The sequence below is a fragment of the Balaenoptera musculus genome, chromosome 14, assembly GCF_009873245.2.
Source record: "Balaenoptera musculus isolate JJ_BM4_2016_0621 chromosome 14, mBalMus1.pri.v3, whole genome shotgun sequence".
Classification (NCBI taxonomy): Eukaryota; Metazoa; Chordata; class Mammalia; order Artiodactyla; family Balaenopteridae; genus Balaenoptera; species Balaenoptera musculus.
In genome coordinates this window covers 71,081,411-71,099,086 of record NC_045798.1, presented here as the reverse complement: position 1 = coordinate 71,099,086, position 17,676 = coordinate 71,081,411, and the positions used below count along the sequence as shown (strand labels likewise).

General features: G+C 36.8%; 1 protein-coding gene across 20 annotated transcripts in view; it reads left to right on the top strand.

Annotated features, from left to right (window-relative positions):
* Nucleotides 1–17,676, top strand: part of TCF4 (transcription factor 4) — a 352,696-nt gene that overhangs the window by 240,707 nt on the left and 94,313 nt on the right. For 4 of the 20 annotated variants that reach the window (XM_036874776.1, XM_036874779.1, XM_036874775.1 and 1 more), the window contains exon 1: nt 14,048–15,535. The exons of the other annotated variants lie outside the window; for them this stretch is intronic. In XM_036874776.1, the coding sequence (XP_036730671.1) occupies nt 15,467–15,535 (69 nt within the window). In that variant the 5' untranslated portion in view covers nt 14,048–15,466. Of the gene's footprint in view, nt 1–14,047; nt 15,536–17,676 lie in introns of those variants that run through there. 20 annotated transcript variants of the gene reach the window in all.

Below are 17,676 nucleotides of genomic sequence, written 5' to 3'. Positions count from 1 at the left end.
CAATATATCTAGTCGCTTTCATATACTATTTATTCCCCTAACCATTTGTACAAGGTATCAGTAAGATGACCAACTTTTGCCAACCCTAAAAGCAGGGAAGGATGCTTAGAAATAGAATACCATTTGTCTGGCAATTAGAGTGTATCTCTTAAGAGTTCGAGAGAATTCTGATTAACCTTTCTGTTCCCACATTCTCACATAAAATTAGCACACCTTTTAAATTATTATCTAGTATTTAAACAAACATTTTTTTGAGTCTTCTTAATGCAACAGGTTCTGGAGACACTAAAAGTGTGTTATAGGTTTCTAAAAAACTTCATTTTTCTTACATTTTAAATGTTCTGTTTGTGCAAAATTTCGAGAATCACCATAAGGGCTTCTTTGCATTTTTAATTTAGTAACTAACATATGAATAAATTTGCATATTAATTAGTTGCAGATTAAATCATGCATACATAATTGCCTCCTTACTGTGTTTAATGTTTGTCAAAATCTCCAGCCTGGTTTGATGGATGTCATATGAAAGATTACAATTTGATGTACCCTTGGAAGTATTTACACCAATAATGCAAGATTCTTAATAGCAGAATTCTCTAGTTATATACAGTTACTAATAAACATGTAAGATAGGTACATGTCCCTTTGACTAAAATTTTTTTCTTTGCACCAAATCATTTACTATTCATAATCATTAATGCATCTCCTAATTATACAGCATATGTCTGTTAACCCTTTCATTGCCCGTCTTCAAGGGGTAGCTTCTTTTCTTTCCTTGTCCCCTAAAGAAAGCAAATTATTTCATAGGATTCTGAAATAACCACATTGCCTTTAACCTATTTCTCCTTTGCCATTTCCTGAGGATTATATAATCACTTTGTATTTTACAGTTTAAGATCAAGAAATGACCCATGTGCCCACAATTTGTAGCTGATGGGCTCCTGCCTGCCTCTCTTTTACCAGTGCTGAAAGGAATTCAGATATTTCAGATACCTTCAATTCAATGATTTAAAAAAATATAAATGTATGTAGATATACACACACTCTATTTAGGAGGGTACTTGTAGGATAAGTAAAATTATTTAACTTAAATTTTATTCTATTTTGAATACTGTAATGCATTTAATGTATTATCATCAGATATAGGATGGATATGTTTTCGTTTTTGTGTTTTTGTACTAGGACTGAGACCTCTGCAGTAGAAACTGACTAGAGAATGGATGCTTTTGATTCAACATAGTTAAAAAAAATATGTATGCCAATAAGTGTTCTTTTTAATTAATTCCTCAGGTATTTAATTTTTTTAAGTTTCATTTTACTCATGAAAAGAGTAGACCAACTGGCTTTTTTTTTTTTTTTTTTTTTGCTATTTTGATGTCTAAGCTGCTTATCACACTGTATTACCCTGCATTAATGAGTATTCCTACTGTGCAAAATTCTATCAAAAATGATGGTGTGAATGTCATTTTTAATTGGAAGTTTATACAGTCAAATTTATAGTACACAACAAAAAATATGTACGTAGTTCTGCTCCAAGCCTTTTTTAGGCTATTGATCTTTTTGGTTTAAGTATACATTTTTATCAATCTGACTTTAAATTTAGTGTGAGAATCTGGACAAATATTACTAAGTTTGTGTTACTACCATTGTTGGGGGAAGAGGGAAACTAAGGCACCAGACAATAATAATGCCTTTTAATTATAAGAGGAACAAATACAGGAATTACCAAGAATCTATTTTCATGGATGCATTTTAAACATGAAAACTTGCTGACCAATTTTATACGTTCCACAGAAGTCATAATATTTGATTTCTGCCTATTTAATTGTTGAATGCCTCGCATTTATATGCCTAGTAAAGAGACCGAAGGTTAAAATGAGTCCAAAGCATAAAGAGCTGATTTTCTTTATTTGATTCTTACTTAGGAGAAATAATACCTCCTGGTCGCCTACCTCAGGATCATTTTTTTCTAATCACAAGGCACAATGAACTATTTATTGATTTAACAAAACGTTCTAATGCAGCACACAATATCGTATTCAGTTGTTTAGTAAAGAGAAAAATGAAATGAAAGCTGCAAAACTTACAAAAGGAAGCAAACAGTCAGACCTGAAACATCATATTTATCCACAGCCATTGTGCCTAGGTAATTCAGGGCATATGGTATGTAAATGACGTTTGGAGATTCTTGCCAAATCTACACACGACGGGATAAATTAAGGACAGGTTTCCCTGGGTGTAAGTTCCATGATTGTGGCCGGCACACTCTGCTCGGATGTGTTTGTTCTGTTCTTGTCTTTCAGCAAGAGCGTCACACAGCCTTCAGTGGCCAAATCTGGTCCTCAGTCAGCTTTTAAGACATTATTTTTAATTCCTAAGAATCGGTTTTATAATTAAACTGAAAATTTAGTACCAATTTGCCAAACCTTCCTTTTGCCCCAACATTTGAGAAGATCTGAATAATTCATCGGTAGATATTTGGCTATTACCCATTTAAATGGGTATTTTTGACAGTGGAAATGGAGTCCTCTTAGCCCCTGAAGAAAGGTGTTACTAAATAGTAACTTTTCTCTAGGTTAGGATTAAGATGTTTTCTAGAACAGGCAGTGGTTTATTTTGGATAATTAATAATTTTAATTCCGAGTTAGCCAGGTCATAATTTATGAATTCAACTTGATAACTCACATTGCTAGTATCAGTTATTTAATTTCTAATTATTATTTTGTAGTATATGCTCTCACTTCTAGAGAGATGCAGGCGCTGTCCCCTGCACCCATTTAAAACTCATTTTAAGTAGGCAAGAGTTTTTATACTATTTCCTTTTTTCTGAAAGGAATTTTTTTTCTAGGCCAGGTGTCTTAGCCCATTGTTTTTAATACTTTAAATTACGGTCCATTTTGATTTATCTTGGAACTGTGTAATTGGAGTTTTTGTTTAGAAATGATGGCAGACCCTTTTTTCCTATGACAATTCATCAGAATATACCTAAATAGTGCATTTACTGTGAAGACTCAGTTATGAATACAAGACTTACACGCTATTAATAAAAGTTATTTCAGGCTATTTAAAGTATGTGGAGTATGATTTAGGATGTTTTATTGTTTTTATTGGTAAGAATGTTTTTTACTAAATCAAGCTGTTATTTTTTGAAGATAATGCTCTTAATATTATGGTTTGATTTGAATGAGCAGTTGAGGCTGTGTCCCTACAATTACATTTCATTCGTGAAACACAAATAACATGCTAGTTACTGTATGGAAAATGAAATTAGGCTCAGTCCTTGTTCATGGCTGTGCATATTGGGTAAAATCAGGGGAAAAAATACCCTTGAGGTCAATATCAAGCAATACTTCTTGACTCAGATCCAGTTTAAAAGTCATGTAAATGGTTGTGGTTCCGGAGGAGTTCACAAAAGTCTTGTGTAGTCCATAGTTTGTGAACTCAGGTGAAGTTTTGAGCTGATTATTCTCTGACCATCCCTGGGTTCTTTGAAACTCCTTCGCACAGATGTGCTCCCAACTCAACAACAGAGAACAGAAATAATCTTCGCTGGAAAATAAAGCTCAGTCGGTCTTCCAACTTTACTGGGAACTTGCAGCCCTCAGGACAACAAAATGGATAACCACAGTTGAGATTAAAGAGTTCAGATTAAATGTATTGCACGGTAGGGTGGCATGGCCCTAGTTTCCTTCATGCAAGCGCCGTGCATGCCAACAACGTTAAGCACTGCAGCCACTTACTGAGATTTTGGGTTTGAAATTTCAGTCATTGGACCACATTTAGAATGAAGCACCTGCATTTTATTCAGAGAAATTAAGGTATATTAGGATATGCGGAGGTGAGTTGAGGTGTTTTTGTGTGTGTATTTTTTTTCTGGCAAGAGCCGTAGATAATAACGATAAAACATCTCAACTATTAAAGCAGTCTATTTCCATGCACTGTATGATCCAAAATGACTTAGCCTTTTACAGATTTTTCAGAAAGAAAAGTATATAAAGAGTGAGATAAATGAAATTTGCATCTCTACAGACAACTCTGCATAGCAAATTTAAGATTCTAGCAGTTTCCTTGCAAACATCTGAAAATTGGGAATTTAAAAGGAGACCCGGACAGAGCCTTAACTATTGCATTGCTACCAGGTGTCTCTAAGATGATAATCAGTAAGTCAGGAAACTTTTTTTAAAAGGTATAAACAACTAAAATGATAACTTATTTTTGTAGATGCTTTCAGACATTTCTTCTTAGTTAAGGATATTGAAAGTGTATTAACTGTATGTTATATACTTAGTAAATTTTAGGTAGACCAGATGCATTAAGCTTGTTTCATGAAAGATATGACTTACATGTATCCAGATCTCAAGTACATTTCAAACCAGTCTTTACAAAATGTTAGTGCCTTTCTCTTAGGATTCTAATCAACAAAGTTCCAGTCTTCAGCTCCGCATCTGACATCAGCCAGAAAGTATGGAGAGCGATTGATGATACTATATCATCATGTAACCACTTAGCTTTGAATCTGCTTAAGCCTCAAGTGTCAAATTTAAAAATTCAGCAAATATTTATTGCACACCTACTAAGTGCCAGGCTTCCTGGAGAGTGCACAGCCATGGACCAAAGTTCCTGCCTTTGTGAAGATTTATGCAAAGATACAAGTGGCCACAAGTAGTTTTCCAAGCAAGAGTTCATTTCATGATGCTTCATAGGGGCCCAGTACCACGGATCCACCTTGTGGACTAATAAATACAGAGACGATGTCTCTTAAAAGTCCAACAATTGATGTAATGGCACAGTCCCTGGTAACAATGTAATATATAGTATAAAGATGAAATCAACTATGAGATTTACCGTAATTGTTGGCGAGTTTCTTTGTTATCAGCATATTTTTAACAATGTAACAAAATAATATCTTTCAAAGTTTTTTTTTCTGTCGTGCCTAAAATCTGGTTAAATGGAATGTGTTGGAAAGGACAACAAAAAAGGTTAAATATGTGGAAATGACATGGAAAACACCTGCTTCTTTGTTTTGTTTTCCTCCACGTCATTAGGAAATAATGTCTAGCCATAGGAGGGTATGTTGTCCCTCTAAGAAAATGTTTATAAAAAGAATTTTTAAAGTAGAATATAGATTAAATAAGTAGGGGGGACCTGCCAAGAAAAACTAAAGAATACATGAAACAGGAGTCTGCATCACACATACTAAGTGACATAACAGTATCACCTCTCAAAAGTGACAATGCATGTATCCATTTTTATATCTTTGGCATATTGTTGGCACGATTAATTATTCCATTGAGAAAATAGCCACACTATACAAGAGAAAGGAAGATAAATTAGATCCTCCAAGCCCCCTTCTGCGAAGTATATGTGTAAATGAATATGCTCTCTGCCAGCCCAGCAAATAAAATTTGGTCCATCCCTATTCTTCAGCAGTTCGTAATCCAGGTGAGGGAAAGGCTGGGCTCATGAAATCAAAAATAATCATTAAAACGTTTGAAAACTGGGGAAACAATTCATCATAGCTACATGTGTGTGTATGTGTTTTATCAGTATAATGCAGGTATAGCTCTGTTCGAAAATTTTTGTCTAATAATATACTCATTTTTCCATTTCATGAAGATTTGACTTATTCTCAGATTGAAGTTACAGCTGGCTGTGATGTGTTTTTCTGACAACTCTGGACTTGATCATTTCTGTCATTGTGGAAAGGAAGGAAATAAATCTCTTTTTGTTCCTCATTCACTCAATGAGCAAAAATGTAATTGACCTCCTATTATATGCATATAACATTGTTATAGGGCGGGGCAAAGAAATTTAAATCGTAATCTCTACTCTAAAAATTTATAGTATTTGGGGGCAATAAAGTAGGGACACAATTTATTTAGCTACAATTCATGGCATTAAACTTTGTTCAAGAGCCATATATTCTAGAATGGTCCTTATCTGGAAGTGACTACAGAACTTGATTCTGGATGGCTGAGGGTTACAGATCTGGCGAGATGAAGAAAGAGGCCACAGATAGTGATTGAGCTTCTAGCAGCTTCTGTGTATCTCTTCCCTATTGTTGAGCTTTTGCTTGTTTAGCTGCAGAAACAACTTTTGATTGGCTTTATATTTTCAGAGATGGGTTGTCCAGAGATATCACATTATAATAAAAACATAAATCACAGAATTTTTAAGTTGGGAAAAAAAACTGTCATGATGACAATTTAACACTTATTTATTCAAAATATATTTATTTATAAAGAAACTGAGATTTAGATAAAGCCAGAACTTGAAGCACCGTCTTGGTTTCTGGCTTCCACATTATTTTAATAAGGACAGGAGAACAGGTGATGGGGATGGAGGTGTCATCCCCACATACTCGGAGAATCAGAAATTTTAGCTCTTTTGGAAGTCGTTAAAAAAACCAAAAAGACAATTAAAAATTTTTTTAAACTTTTTTATGTTTAAAAATTATTTATCATAAAATATAGCCATTTGTTTAGTAATGGTACTAAGAATGACTTGATACAGAAATGCTCAACTCTGAGAAAGCCTTATGGGCCCAAACATTTTATTTTATTTTATTTTATTTATTTATTTTAATTATTAGCACCTTTAATTATTTATTTATTTATTTATTTGGCAGCGTTGAGTCTTCGTTTCTGTGCGAGGGCTTCCTCTAGTTGCGGCAAGCGGGGGCCGTTCTTCATCGCGGTGCGCGGACCTCTCACTATCGTGGCTTCTCTTGTTGTGGAGCACAGGCTCCAGACGCGCAGGCTCAGTAGTTGTGGCTCATGGGCCTAGTTGCTCCGCGGCATGTGGGATCTTCCCAGACCAGGGATCGAACCCGTGTCCCCTGCATTAGCAGGCAGATTCTCAACCACTGCGCCACCAGGGAAGCCCTATTTTATTTTTTTAAATGACTTATTTTTATTGAAAAAAGTATAAGTTGATCGGTTATAGATCAACATTGCTAGCAAGTTGGAAGGACACAGGCCGTGTACAAAACGGGTAAGGCTTGAGGAACTCTTAAGTTTACTGTGTTTTCTGTACCCTTTCCTTGCACCCAACACATATGCACACATACCTATATGGTAACACTGAGTGGGTAGGTGCTTAGACCCCATAAAGAACATGGCTTGCAGGCTCTGAACAGATATTAGAGAACATGTCGCATGCTGCGGAAAAGGAAATCTCCAGTTGGGTGTAAGCACGGGAAAGTTGACCTGTTTAAGATTTTGACTCATATTAAGCAAATTTTAAGTTGTTTTACTTTCAGAATGCATTTGATCATCCCATTCAAAGGAGGCAGAAAGCTGACTGACATTTTGGGAAACACCCTTGTCAAACAAATAGAGGCAGCTTTCATGCCTCTGGTTTGTAAGCACCATAATCTGGCAATTTGGCACTATTAACTACTAATGCCGGCTATGACTAGGAAGACGTCATTTTCAACCGGTTTCTGCCCAGCCTTAAATGAATGGAAGTAAGATCGTTACTGCCGTATGAGTTTTGGGCACTCCTCACCTATGTTAGAAACTGAAATGTATCGCTGTCAATTTTTTGCCAAATAGTTCTAATTTTAATGCTGTTTGTGTTCAGTGAAAGCTTATGAATTTATTTCCGTTTTATTTAGTAGAAGCTCAAAAATTTCTGTAATTGCAACTTACCCATTTTAAAACAATTTCTTTTGGGGTTACTCACGGAATTTGCTGTAAGCACTTGTCTCAGTGGATGATGGTGCAGAACATCTCACGTGACTCTTCACGCATCTCTGTGTTTATGTGTGGGGTAGATGTTTAAGTGCTTATGATTAACAGAGGAAGAGGTCATTTGTTTTTGAAACTGAGTAGTTAAAATTCAAGGTCATTTTGAGTTAAAGAATGCAATATTTAGGTCAGGAATGGACCAATGACCAAGCCTAAGCTTTAGGCTAAGGATCAGCCTTGAGGGAACTTAAATCTGCTACTCCTTTCTCCTGAAATACCATTAATTCTTGCTCCGAGGGGCTGGTTCCCAGTTACACAAAAGAATATTTTAGGCAGAAACTTTTTAAAACAGGAATTTGAGATAGACATTAAAATAACGGATGTGCATTGGATGCTAATGTTGTATGGTCAATCACTTCCATTTTAAAACATTTTTTTCATTCTTTTTACCTACTCTTTTAATTCTGAGTGTTTAACAGAGATAGCCGTTAAAGTATTTGAAAATTGTTTGTTCTCTGCCCAGCAAGCAATTCGTTGTTCTACTTGCTCAGTGATGTCAAAGAAAGGTAATCAACAGTTAGAAACCTCAGGAAGTGTTAGCATTCCCACCCCCAAAGGGACTTAACAAACCCTGGACAATTATTCTATTTAGAATGAAAATGATTTTCATTGTGATATCACATTTCCCTCTGATCACTGAGCAATGCATTGGGAAGCCCATTATTTATTCACAATGTTTAAAAAATTGTGTACATCCTGTGCCCAGATTCCAATCTGCTTCATCAATCCATTTTGTCAAAAGTTTCTCAAATGGCATCCTTCATCCAGGCAAACAAACATACCCAGGATTTCCCCTTTAACTTTTCGGGAATTCATTTTTACACGTGCATCAATTTGACGGAAAAAACAGTTGTCGTCTTATTTCATTTGATACAGGTGATTGTGGTAAGCCTGCTAGCTTTCTTCATCTAGGAAGTGCAGCAATCTGAGTCAACTTCCTCCATCTCTGTTTTTATATTGTCCAGGGTGATGCTTCCTCATTGCACCAAAATAGAAATGGTTTGTTTTTGTATCAAACTCGGAGACTGGCTATGGATTATACTGGGTTAGGATAAAGGAATTTTTCCCCCCAAAGAACATTCCACTTATCCCAGGGGAAAGAGATTGATGTCCTGGGGAAAAAATAAAAAGCGCAGTGAAGTCTTTTCTTCTTAACTAAAATATCTCCTTCAGTCGTCAGAAGTGTCACTTGCACTATCATTTTCTAATTTCATTCAATGTTTGAGAGATTTTGGTAGTAGAATAAATGTATGACTTTTGCAATTACAGGTCTTTGCATGGAATTGAGGAAGGAAGAAGTGAACTTCAGTTTGAGTCAAGCGTGCAGTTTGCATTGCAATTAAACATGAAAATCTGTATATTCTGGTCTTGCAACTGAGTGTATTTCACTTTACCATATCATACATGCCCTTATATACATGTTCCCCAGTCTGCAGGGTAGTGCCGTTTTATATCTCTGGCTTGTTGAGTTTCTTCGAAAATGTTATGTTCATATGGGTAATGACATACTCATTGTATTCTTTACCATAGAAATGAGAAAATGTGAAAAAGTGGGAAAAATGACTCTAACCAGATCCAACTGCATGCAAGAATTTTGGAACCAGTTTTTTGCATTTATTTTGCATACTACTGTATGTCACCAAAACAGTATATGTCTGTGAGTTTTTATAATACCGTGTAAAGCAAAATGAGAAACCTCTTCTTTCTTCTGAAGAGAAATACTGCCACAGAAAGGTAGAAGATGAATATTTGTGGAACAGAAGCCTGGTCAAAAAAATTTAGTCCATATTGCTTACCCTTAGCAATCAATATGACTACAAGCTATCTGACCAGCCAGGAAGAGAATAAATATTGATCATGTGATAAACCATTTAGATGTCTGCATATGAACTCAAGCCATATAAAAGTAGCCAATTCAAGATAACGGTAGGAAGTCTCTGATTAGGCCACAAGTAGAATTTAGATTTCCCAGTCTATGCTGATATTTTGATACTCTTCTGTGATAAAAGCATCTTTCAAACTAAACTTCTCTACATTTGAGCCATACGGATTCTTAAAACTATTGTACCTGTAATAATCTAAATGGTGCTAAGAGAATAAGTTTATGCCCCAGAGAAGACTGAGATGATTTGTGCTTTATCTCAGTCCTGCGTGTAATACGGATTTGCTTCAGAGAAATATTTGTATAATTATGTGACAAGTATATTTATCTGAGATAAGTATTTTCTCCAGATAAATGTGTATTTGGCAAAAAAGTTTGAGATAATTGGGATTCCAATTGAAGAGAACCGTTGTTTTAAGGTAATAAAGCTTTCTCACTTATCAGAGAACATAGTTATTTTACATTCTGAAGATCTCAATACAAAAAGATATAGAAATGTCCATACAGGAAGTTTGTTGGTGTTCACTCCTAGATTGCAAGGCTGTCTCAAGTTACGGTCATCAGAAAAAATTCTTTTTACTCTGTGTGTGTGTGCATGTGTGTATGTGTGTGTCTGCATCCTCCTTTGGATAATTAATCTTTTATGAAGTGGATTTTTGTCATTGCAGTTTAAGTTGGTTTTTAAACAGCAACCCCATCTTAGGTATTACAAGCTATCGCCATTTACTAAAATTTTTATAATATAACAATCCTTGTATGTCCATTTACTACTAACTCAACACCAACATTAGTTTAGCTTATGAATTAAATGTCTCCTACTGGAGAGCAAAAAAAATAATTTGATTGTTTAGCTTCTGAATAACTTAAATTCAGTAATACCTCCCGTTTTCAGTGCATAAGGGTAGCCCAGATAAGCTCTGTTCTCTGACGTGGCAAAATTTATCATTCATTTATGTTTAAATATGAGAACATAGATTCTGATACTGACGCATCAACAGAAAATATGTATTTTAAGTATCTAACTGAACATACAAGCTTCTCATGCCAGTAGTGTGATTTGATTGCTTGGTAGCGAAGAGTTTAGCGTGGTCCTGTATTTTTATAATTTTTGTCCATTTTAGTAGACTTCTGTTACTTGCTGCCTATTTTGGGTGGGGATTGCTTTCCCACTGTTCTTTAAGGCACTCTTGCGCAGAGGGACAAGGAGGGACAAGGAAATTTACTCGTTTATAACATGCCCCTGCTACACTAAATGAGGTGTCCTCTCATTTATGCCTCAAAAGAAGCACTTGTGTTAAGAGGAGGAAACTAAAACTCAAACCTGTGATATGACTTGGCCCCTGTCACACTGCTGCAGAGGAGCGAGGTGGTAATTCTCATACAGAGATATCTGACCCTCAAGTTCAAGCCCTGGGGATTTTGTAGCTTTGTGATCTATGAAATGTCATCCAGGACTCTTTGTGCCTTAATTTTCTGTCTTTAAAGTAGGGATGATAATACCTGTCATGGAGTACTAGTTATGAAGATGAAAGTAGTGTAGGCAACTGTATGCTCTTTAAATTGTATATCACCACACATGTATTAGTTAACTGTCTTATTATCAAAATTTTTTGATGGGGTAGATATTTACCTAAGGAGGTCATTTACTTTATAAGTTTGCTTGTTCCCATTATGCTATGTAATCACTGTATGTTGATGAATATCACTATTTTCCTTGGGGTATGATGTTTAGCTAATTCAGCCATACTAGGCAAAAAAGAACAGCATTGTAGAAGTAAGCAAGTATCATATGAAAAAAAATTGTTTAATGACTTAAACAGAAACATGGAGTTGTACAAGTTCTACCGAGTTATATTTTGGGGGGAAAATGACATTCCCTTCAAATGACCATCATTCATTCATTCATTCATTCATTCAAGTCATTTGTTAAGCACCTGCCTTATTCTGGGCAATCTGCAGGATGCGGGTATGTGTGTGTTTATTAGGTTTATTTGGACTTCGAAGTAACTGTGTAATGTTGCAGTCATTATTCAGAAAAAGAGGCAGAATTTACTTTAATGAGATCTGTGATTGGGAGTGACTAGTTCAGTTCCTTATCCCGTAATAGTTTGTTGTCTGATTGTTTAATACATGTATGACTGTCCCTACTTCACAATTAAAGCATTAGTCTTTGGTCGCATTTTTCCATTTTATTAAGAGCACTGGTCACATGACCTTGAGCACATGACATTGGCCATGTGGCAGATCTCTGAGGGCAGGAAGACTGTTGTACATTTCTCTGAATCCTGTGCACGTCCCACGACGGGGCTCTCCAGAGTTGGGAAACGGTAAATAATTGTTTGTGAAATGATTGAATGAATGCAGAAATCCAAGACTTTTCACTCAAGTGGTGTAGAATATTTACTTGTTCTTTGATGCAGTCATTCATTCATTCATTCATTCAGCAAGTTTTTGCTGAAAGTGTACCTTGTAGGTGATACTATACACATGCGTTTCGGAGTTCTGGTCAGATATCCCCCAAATTTTTGTGACAACTCTAGGTATGTGTCCCCAATTCCCCTTCATCCCAAATATATCTGTCAAGGATTTTTTGGAAAATCACAAAAGAACTGTAAACTTTAGAGAAAAAGTTAAGAATAATATGGATGTATTTTAGGTGGTCAGTATTCTAAACAATAATTTTACTGGTAAGGATTTTTTCCCCAAAAGTGGCAGAGGAAACACTTGGGCACACTGCCTACCCCTAGTGTCCTCAATGGTGTTTGCAGTTAACCATCAGAGAGCTTGGTGGCGTACTGTTTTCAGTGGCTAACCTCCATTCCCAGTCCTTTCAGTGATAAAAAGGGACTGTCTAGCTACTGCTAGTTAGGTAACTTGCCCAATGTTACGCTGATGAAACAAACAATAGACCAGGTCAGGGTCCCTTAAAAATTGGCTGCTATGATTAAGACTTCTTTTAAAATTATTATGAAACACATGAATTTATGCATATAGCTTCAGTTGTTTCTATACTTCTGTGCTAACGCCCCACGCATCACACTAAAAATTTATCATGGGTGATATTTCTGTCACAAAGAAAACTTCAAAGTCTGAGTTTGCAGAAACGTCTCGTCTCAGTTGACAAGCCACCGGCTTGAGTCCTGTGATTGAAATATACTCCAAGGTCAGCAAACCAAAACTTGAACATCACTGGATGATAATACTTTCAGTGTCTCACTGGTTATAATGCAAAGAGCACCTTTCAAAGGAGTATATCTTTATTAATCATTGCAAATTTGTACTTTTGAAATTTCAGACCCTTTTTCATTAGTTAATAAAGCCAGGAAGCTTAGTGCTCTAGTCCCATTTTAATTTTTTGAGTCCCAGGTGCTGATTTGTCAGGGTTTAAAAATCTCTTTCACCTTATCAGATTAAAAATATTTATTTATGCACATGTTAACAATATATTTAAAAGCAACGAGAGCTTCAATTTTTAAAATATTAATTGTGGCTCCTTAAAGTATGAAAATTTTATTTATACTTACATAATGTATAAAAAGGCATTTATATGTTAGCAAATATGCAAGAGAAGGCATTTAATGTAGGTGAAGCAGAATGGTTGTTTATCAGAATAGTTAAGAAACCTTTCTAGCAGTCCACCTATGAAAATTTAGAGAGGCTCTAGAAACAGGCTTCTAAATAAGGGGTCTTTATAAGAAACAACAAAGGAACAATGACCAAAACTAAAAACCCAACTTATCTCCCTTTAAATTCCAGACTCTTTTCTAAGCCATGGTTTTTACACACTGTCCTTTGGTAGGTGGGTACCTTGGCCTTATGTATGAAACACTGAGGGTGGTTTAAAGGTTACAAATGTGATCCTGTCAGATTGACAACTAACTGTTCTAATGAGGAAAAAATCCTCAAAGCATGAAATTTGAATGAAATGTGTGATTATAATTCAAGTACTGTTTACACAAACCTCTGGGGACCTTCCGAATAAATGCAGAGCAAGTGAGTTAGACAAACCTCTGGGCCTTCGCTGTACGTGTGCATGTGCAGTGTGTGTGTGTGTTTATTTTACAGTGTGAGGGAAACTTTCCACCATTAGCCAAGGCTTTGCTCTTCGGAACCGACACCACAATCCCGCCGTTGTAGGTTCATACTGTATGTGTTTTGTTACTACATTGAATTGTAAGGAAATAGGTGCTTTGAATTATTAAAGTTGATTCTTGAGAATAGATGTATGCTCGGGTGGCATTTGCTTCGGCATATGCAAATGATTTAGTTTCATTTGGGATCAATTCCCAGAGGCCCTCCTTTCCTGTGATGCTCTGAATTTGGCAAGCTCAAGCCAGCCCATCTCCTTTCCTCCCACCCCCTTTCTTTCTTTCCTCTTTTTTTTTTTTTGTTCCTTTTCCCCCTCTTTTTGTTGGTTGATAATAATATTTTTAAAAATAAAACCATAAGCAAATCTATTCACTTGCTTGTTAGAAACCTTGTGATCTAGAAAGATTCTGTTGTTCAGTTGTGATCCATAAAGGTAAAGGAAGGTTTTCGCTTTCTTAATCACTTAAAGTTTAGTAAAAATTTTAAGTTTAGTGAAAGTGTGCACGGAATGTTTGTTCAAATATTTATACAGGTTTGGGGCTACTTGGATGATGCCAAAACGTGGTCTCAGAGGTGCCTTTTTAGGAACTGACAGCTGTTAAGTCATTCGGAGGTTCGGAGGTACCAATGAACTCTTGCTTTAGAACCCAGCAGACAAATAGCGTTAAGTGGGTGGTAGATTATCCACAGCCCCAGGGAAAGCACCAAACTCCAGACTCGAGAGTGTGGCCAGGTGGAGGTGGGGTGCCCGGTCGCAGCGCGGGAAGCATCCTCCCAATCCTTAGGACACGCGGCCGGCTGCGGGGTGGCGAGGTGAAGTTCACGGGCGGCCAGCCTCCCTTCGGTTCCGGGGAAGCCGAAGCCGAGGGCTCGCGGAGCCCCGGGCGGGCCGCACTGTTACTCTGTTTCATTCCGCAACCCCGTTTTGTAGGTTGTTGACCAGGCAGTCAGAAAACACTGCCCCCTCTCTCCTTTTGAGCGAGGTCAGAGACGTGGTGGTTTTCGTTCTTTTTTTTTTTTTTTTTTTTTCCCCTCCCTCTCTCCCCTTCCCTCCCCTTTCTCCGAGTCGGGTTCTCAGGCAGCTGCGTACAATGCTGGGAGCTAGCCAGCAGCAGAGACAGATGGCAGAGTTATTAGATGTGCATCATACGATTCCCTTCCTGCCACTCGCTTTTTAATCAAATTAAAACAAAAAAGAAAGAGAGGGAGAGAGAGAGAGGGGGAGTCAATTAACTGCATTTGTATTCTGCTCAATAATGGACCCTGTTCCACTTTTACCCTAAGGCAGTTGAGTGGAAATTTTAGAGAAGAAAAGGGTGCCTAGAACAACAACCAAAAAAAAAAAAAAAATTTTTTTTTTAAAGAAAGCAAAAAAGAAAGAAGAAAAAAGAAAGGGGGGGGGGAAAGTGAAGACTGCAGAAATGTGTCCGAATCGGCATTATTCGAGGAACTAATAAAAAAAAAACCCCTCGGAAAAGTTGAATCCATGTCGCGTATGCATTAGGATTTAGAGCTCCATCAGGGCCGGGCTGCCTTCCAGCTCCGCTGCGCAAACTTGAGCGTCTGACAGCAGCGCGGCGGCCTCCCCCGCCCGCCAGGAATGGTCTCTTCCTGCTTTGCATATTCACCACGCTTGGCCCGGCCATATGGGAAAATGCAACTGAAGGAATTGTTGTGAAAAAAGGGACAGCGAGTTTGAAATAAAAGTTGTTAGAGTGGTACTGAGGAGAAAAAAGAATCCGAGACCATGTACTGCGCATACACAATCCCGGGCATGGGCGGCAACTCTTTGATGTACTACTATAATGGGAAAGCGGTAAGCGGACGCGGGCTGCGAGGGGGATTTTTTGACAAGTTTTATTGTCGTAGGGTTGAGCATCCTAGGCGGTGATCATTGTTTGCAAAGTTGTCGCAGGACGGCCGCACCTTCCGCGGTGCCATGAAATATTTATCCTTTGCCAATCCTGGGGTATCGGTGTTGTTTTTTTTTTTTTTTTTGATTTTGTGTTCCCCCAACCCAAGTAGGGTATGAAAAAAATAGATGGATTTCAGAGCTCTAGAAAGTTTGCAGTCAAGGTAAAGTTGGGAGGTGGTAAGATGAAAAAAAAAAAAAAAACTTTTGGAAAATTCTTGTTCCTTCCAAATGACTGTTTAAAAGGAAAATCAGATATTGAGAAAGATGCAGGTAGGCTGAGAGGAAATTTGGGGTAAGTTTCTCCCTGGACCGAGGTTCTGTGATATCCAGTCTTACTAAGTTGGAAGCTTAAAGTGAAATGGATTTAGTGCAGAGAATCTGAGAGGTTAAAATAGAGCAAAGACATAGAACTGAGACATGTAATTAAGAAGTAGATTATATAAGCTTTTTTTTTTTTTAAGCCAAAAAGGGGAAGAAAAAAACTCCAAAAAACAGGGACCCATTCATACATATAACAGTATTGCTGTAAGTTATTTGTGTTGTGTGGCTTCTTTCCTCATTTCCCCCCCCCCCCTTCCAACAGAAACGCTTTATTTAAGAAAAAAAAAATGTGTTTGGTATTTTGTGCATAACCCCAGCAGAAGGTTTATACTTGCCATCTGGAGGTTTATTTTTTTTTTTTCCCTTCGGCTGGGCCCTCTGAAGGAAAAGGATTTCAATATTTTCAAATCGGTATGTGGAGCTCTCCGGAAGAGTTGTTGGGGAATAGAGAAGCAAAATTTTATTATTTTAAAATAGAAAAGGAGAATGGGGGAAAAGTGAAAAGCTGCCATTTACAAACTGCTCTCTTTGTGTACTTTGAACTTCCATTTGGATTGATCGTAATCAGGGTGTGATAGTTGGGCCAGAAGGGACCGATCAGAGCTTTCAAGCAGGCCCAGTTCAGCTGTAGCGATTGGCGCAGGCGAATTAACATGTGTGCGTGGCGGTATATGCGTGAGTGTATATACGTGCCGATGTATGTATAACGGTTATTTCTAGCTGAGCATATACTGGAATGCACACACATGGAGAGAAGTGTTGGAGGGTGCAGTATGGTTTAGGAAGATGAATAATTTCATTCAAGAAACCAGTTTTATGAATGGGCAACAGCTGAAAGAATATCTACTTTTACTTTGAAAAGTCCGAGTAAATCATCAAAAGTTTATAAAACTCTCCTGTTTTTATCTTTTAAAAAAAGAGAGAGAACCTAGCGGGTAATTAGAAGAATAGTTAAGTGTGGTAAGGGAAATATAATTTTAAAACAAATGGCTTATGTTGTGAACTGATCAAGTAAAGTGGTTAAGTTTGTAAACATAAATCATGGGATTATGTAACTTTAAAAAAAAAAAAACTAGTGCCTAATTTGCAATTGGTAGTCACTCATATGTAGTTCTTAAGACTTTTGCCTGTTATCTTTTTGAGATTCCCACGCGTAACATAGTCAGCCAGTACCTTTAATTTTAAAGAACTTTTAATGAAAATTTTGTGAGTGATGCTATCACATTCAGTAAGAAAAAGCATCTCAGAAGCAATAAAATAGATTCAGAGATTATATGACCCTTGTGCATTATAAGAGGGATACAATGAATATAATTTTCCGTGGTTTTTATCTTTAGGAATTACCAGCGGTGTGATTTTTTTTTATATGTTAATTGTTAATTTTGCGTCTGAAATGTCTGAACTGACAACATTTTAGTTGAAGTTTTGGACATTTTAACTCTCTTTTAGCTAAAAGGAATTTTTAAAAATATGTGTTCCATTCCCACAGCTTGCCAGTTGCCTCTACCATAAGAAAATGCTGAATATGACATCATATCACTAATATGCCCTCTCAGTTGCCAAATATTTTGGTTGTTAGATTTTTTTTTTTTTTGAGAGGATGGTACTCATAAAATCAAGATCACTCTGTCACAGGAAATGTATTTATAGGAACTGTTTTAAGGCACTTATTAAAAACAAATCTGGTGATGTGTATCTCTATTGATTCAAACACTAGAAAG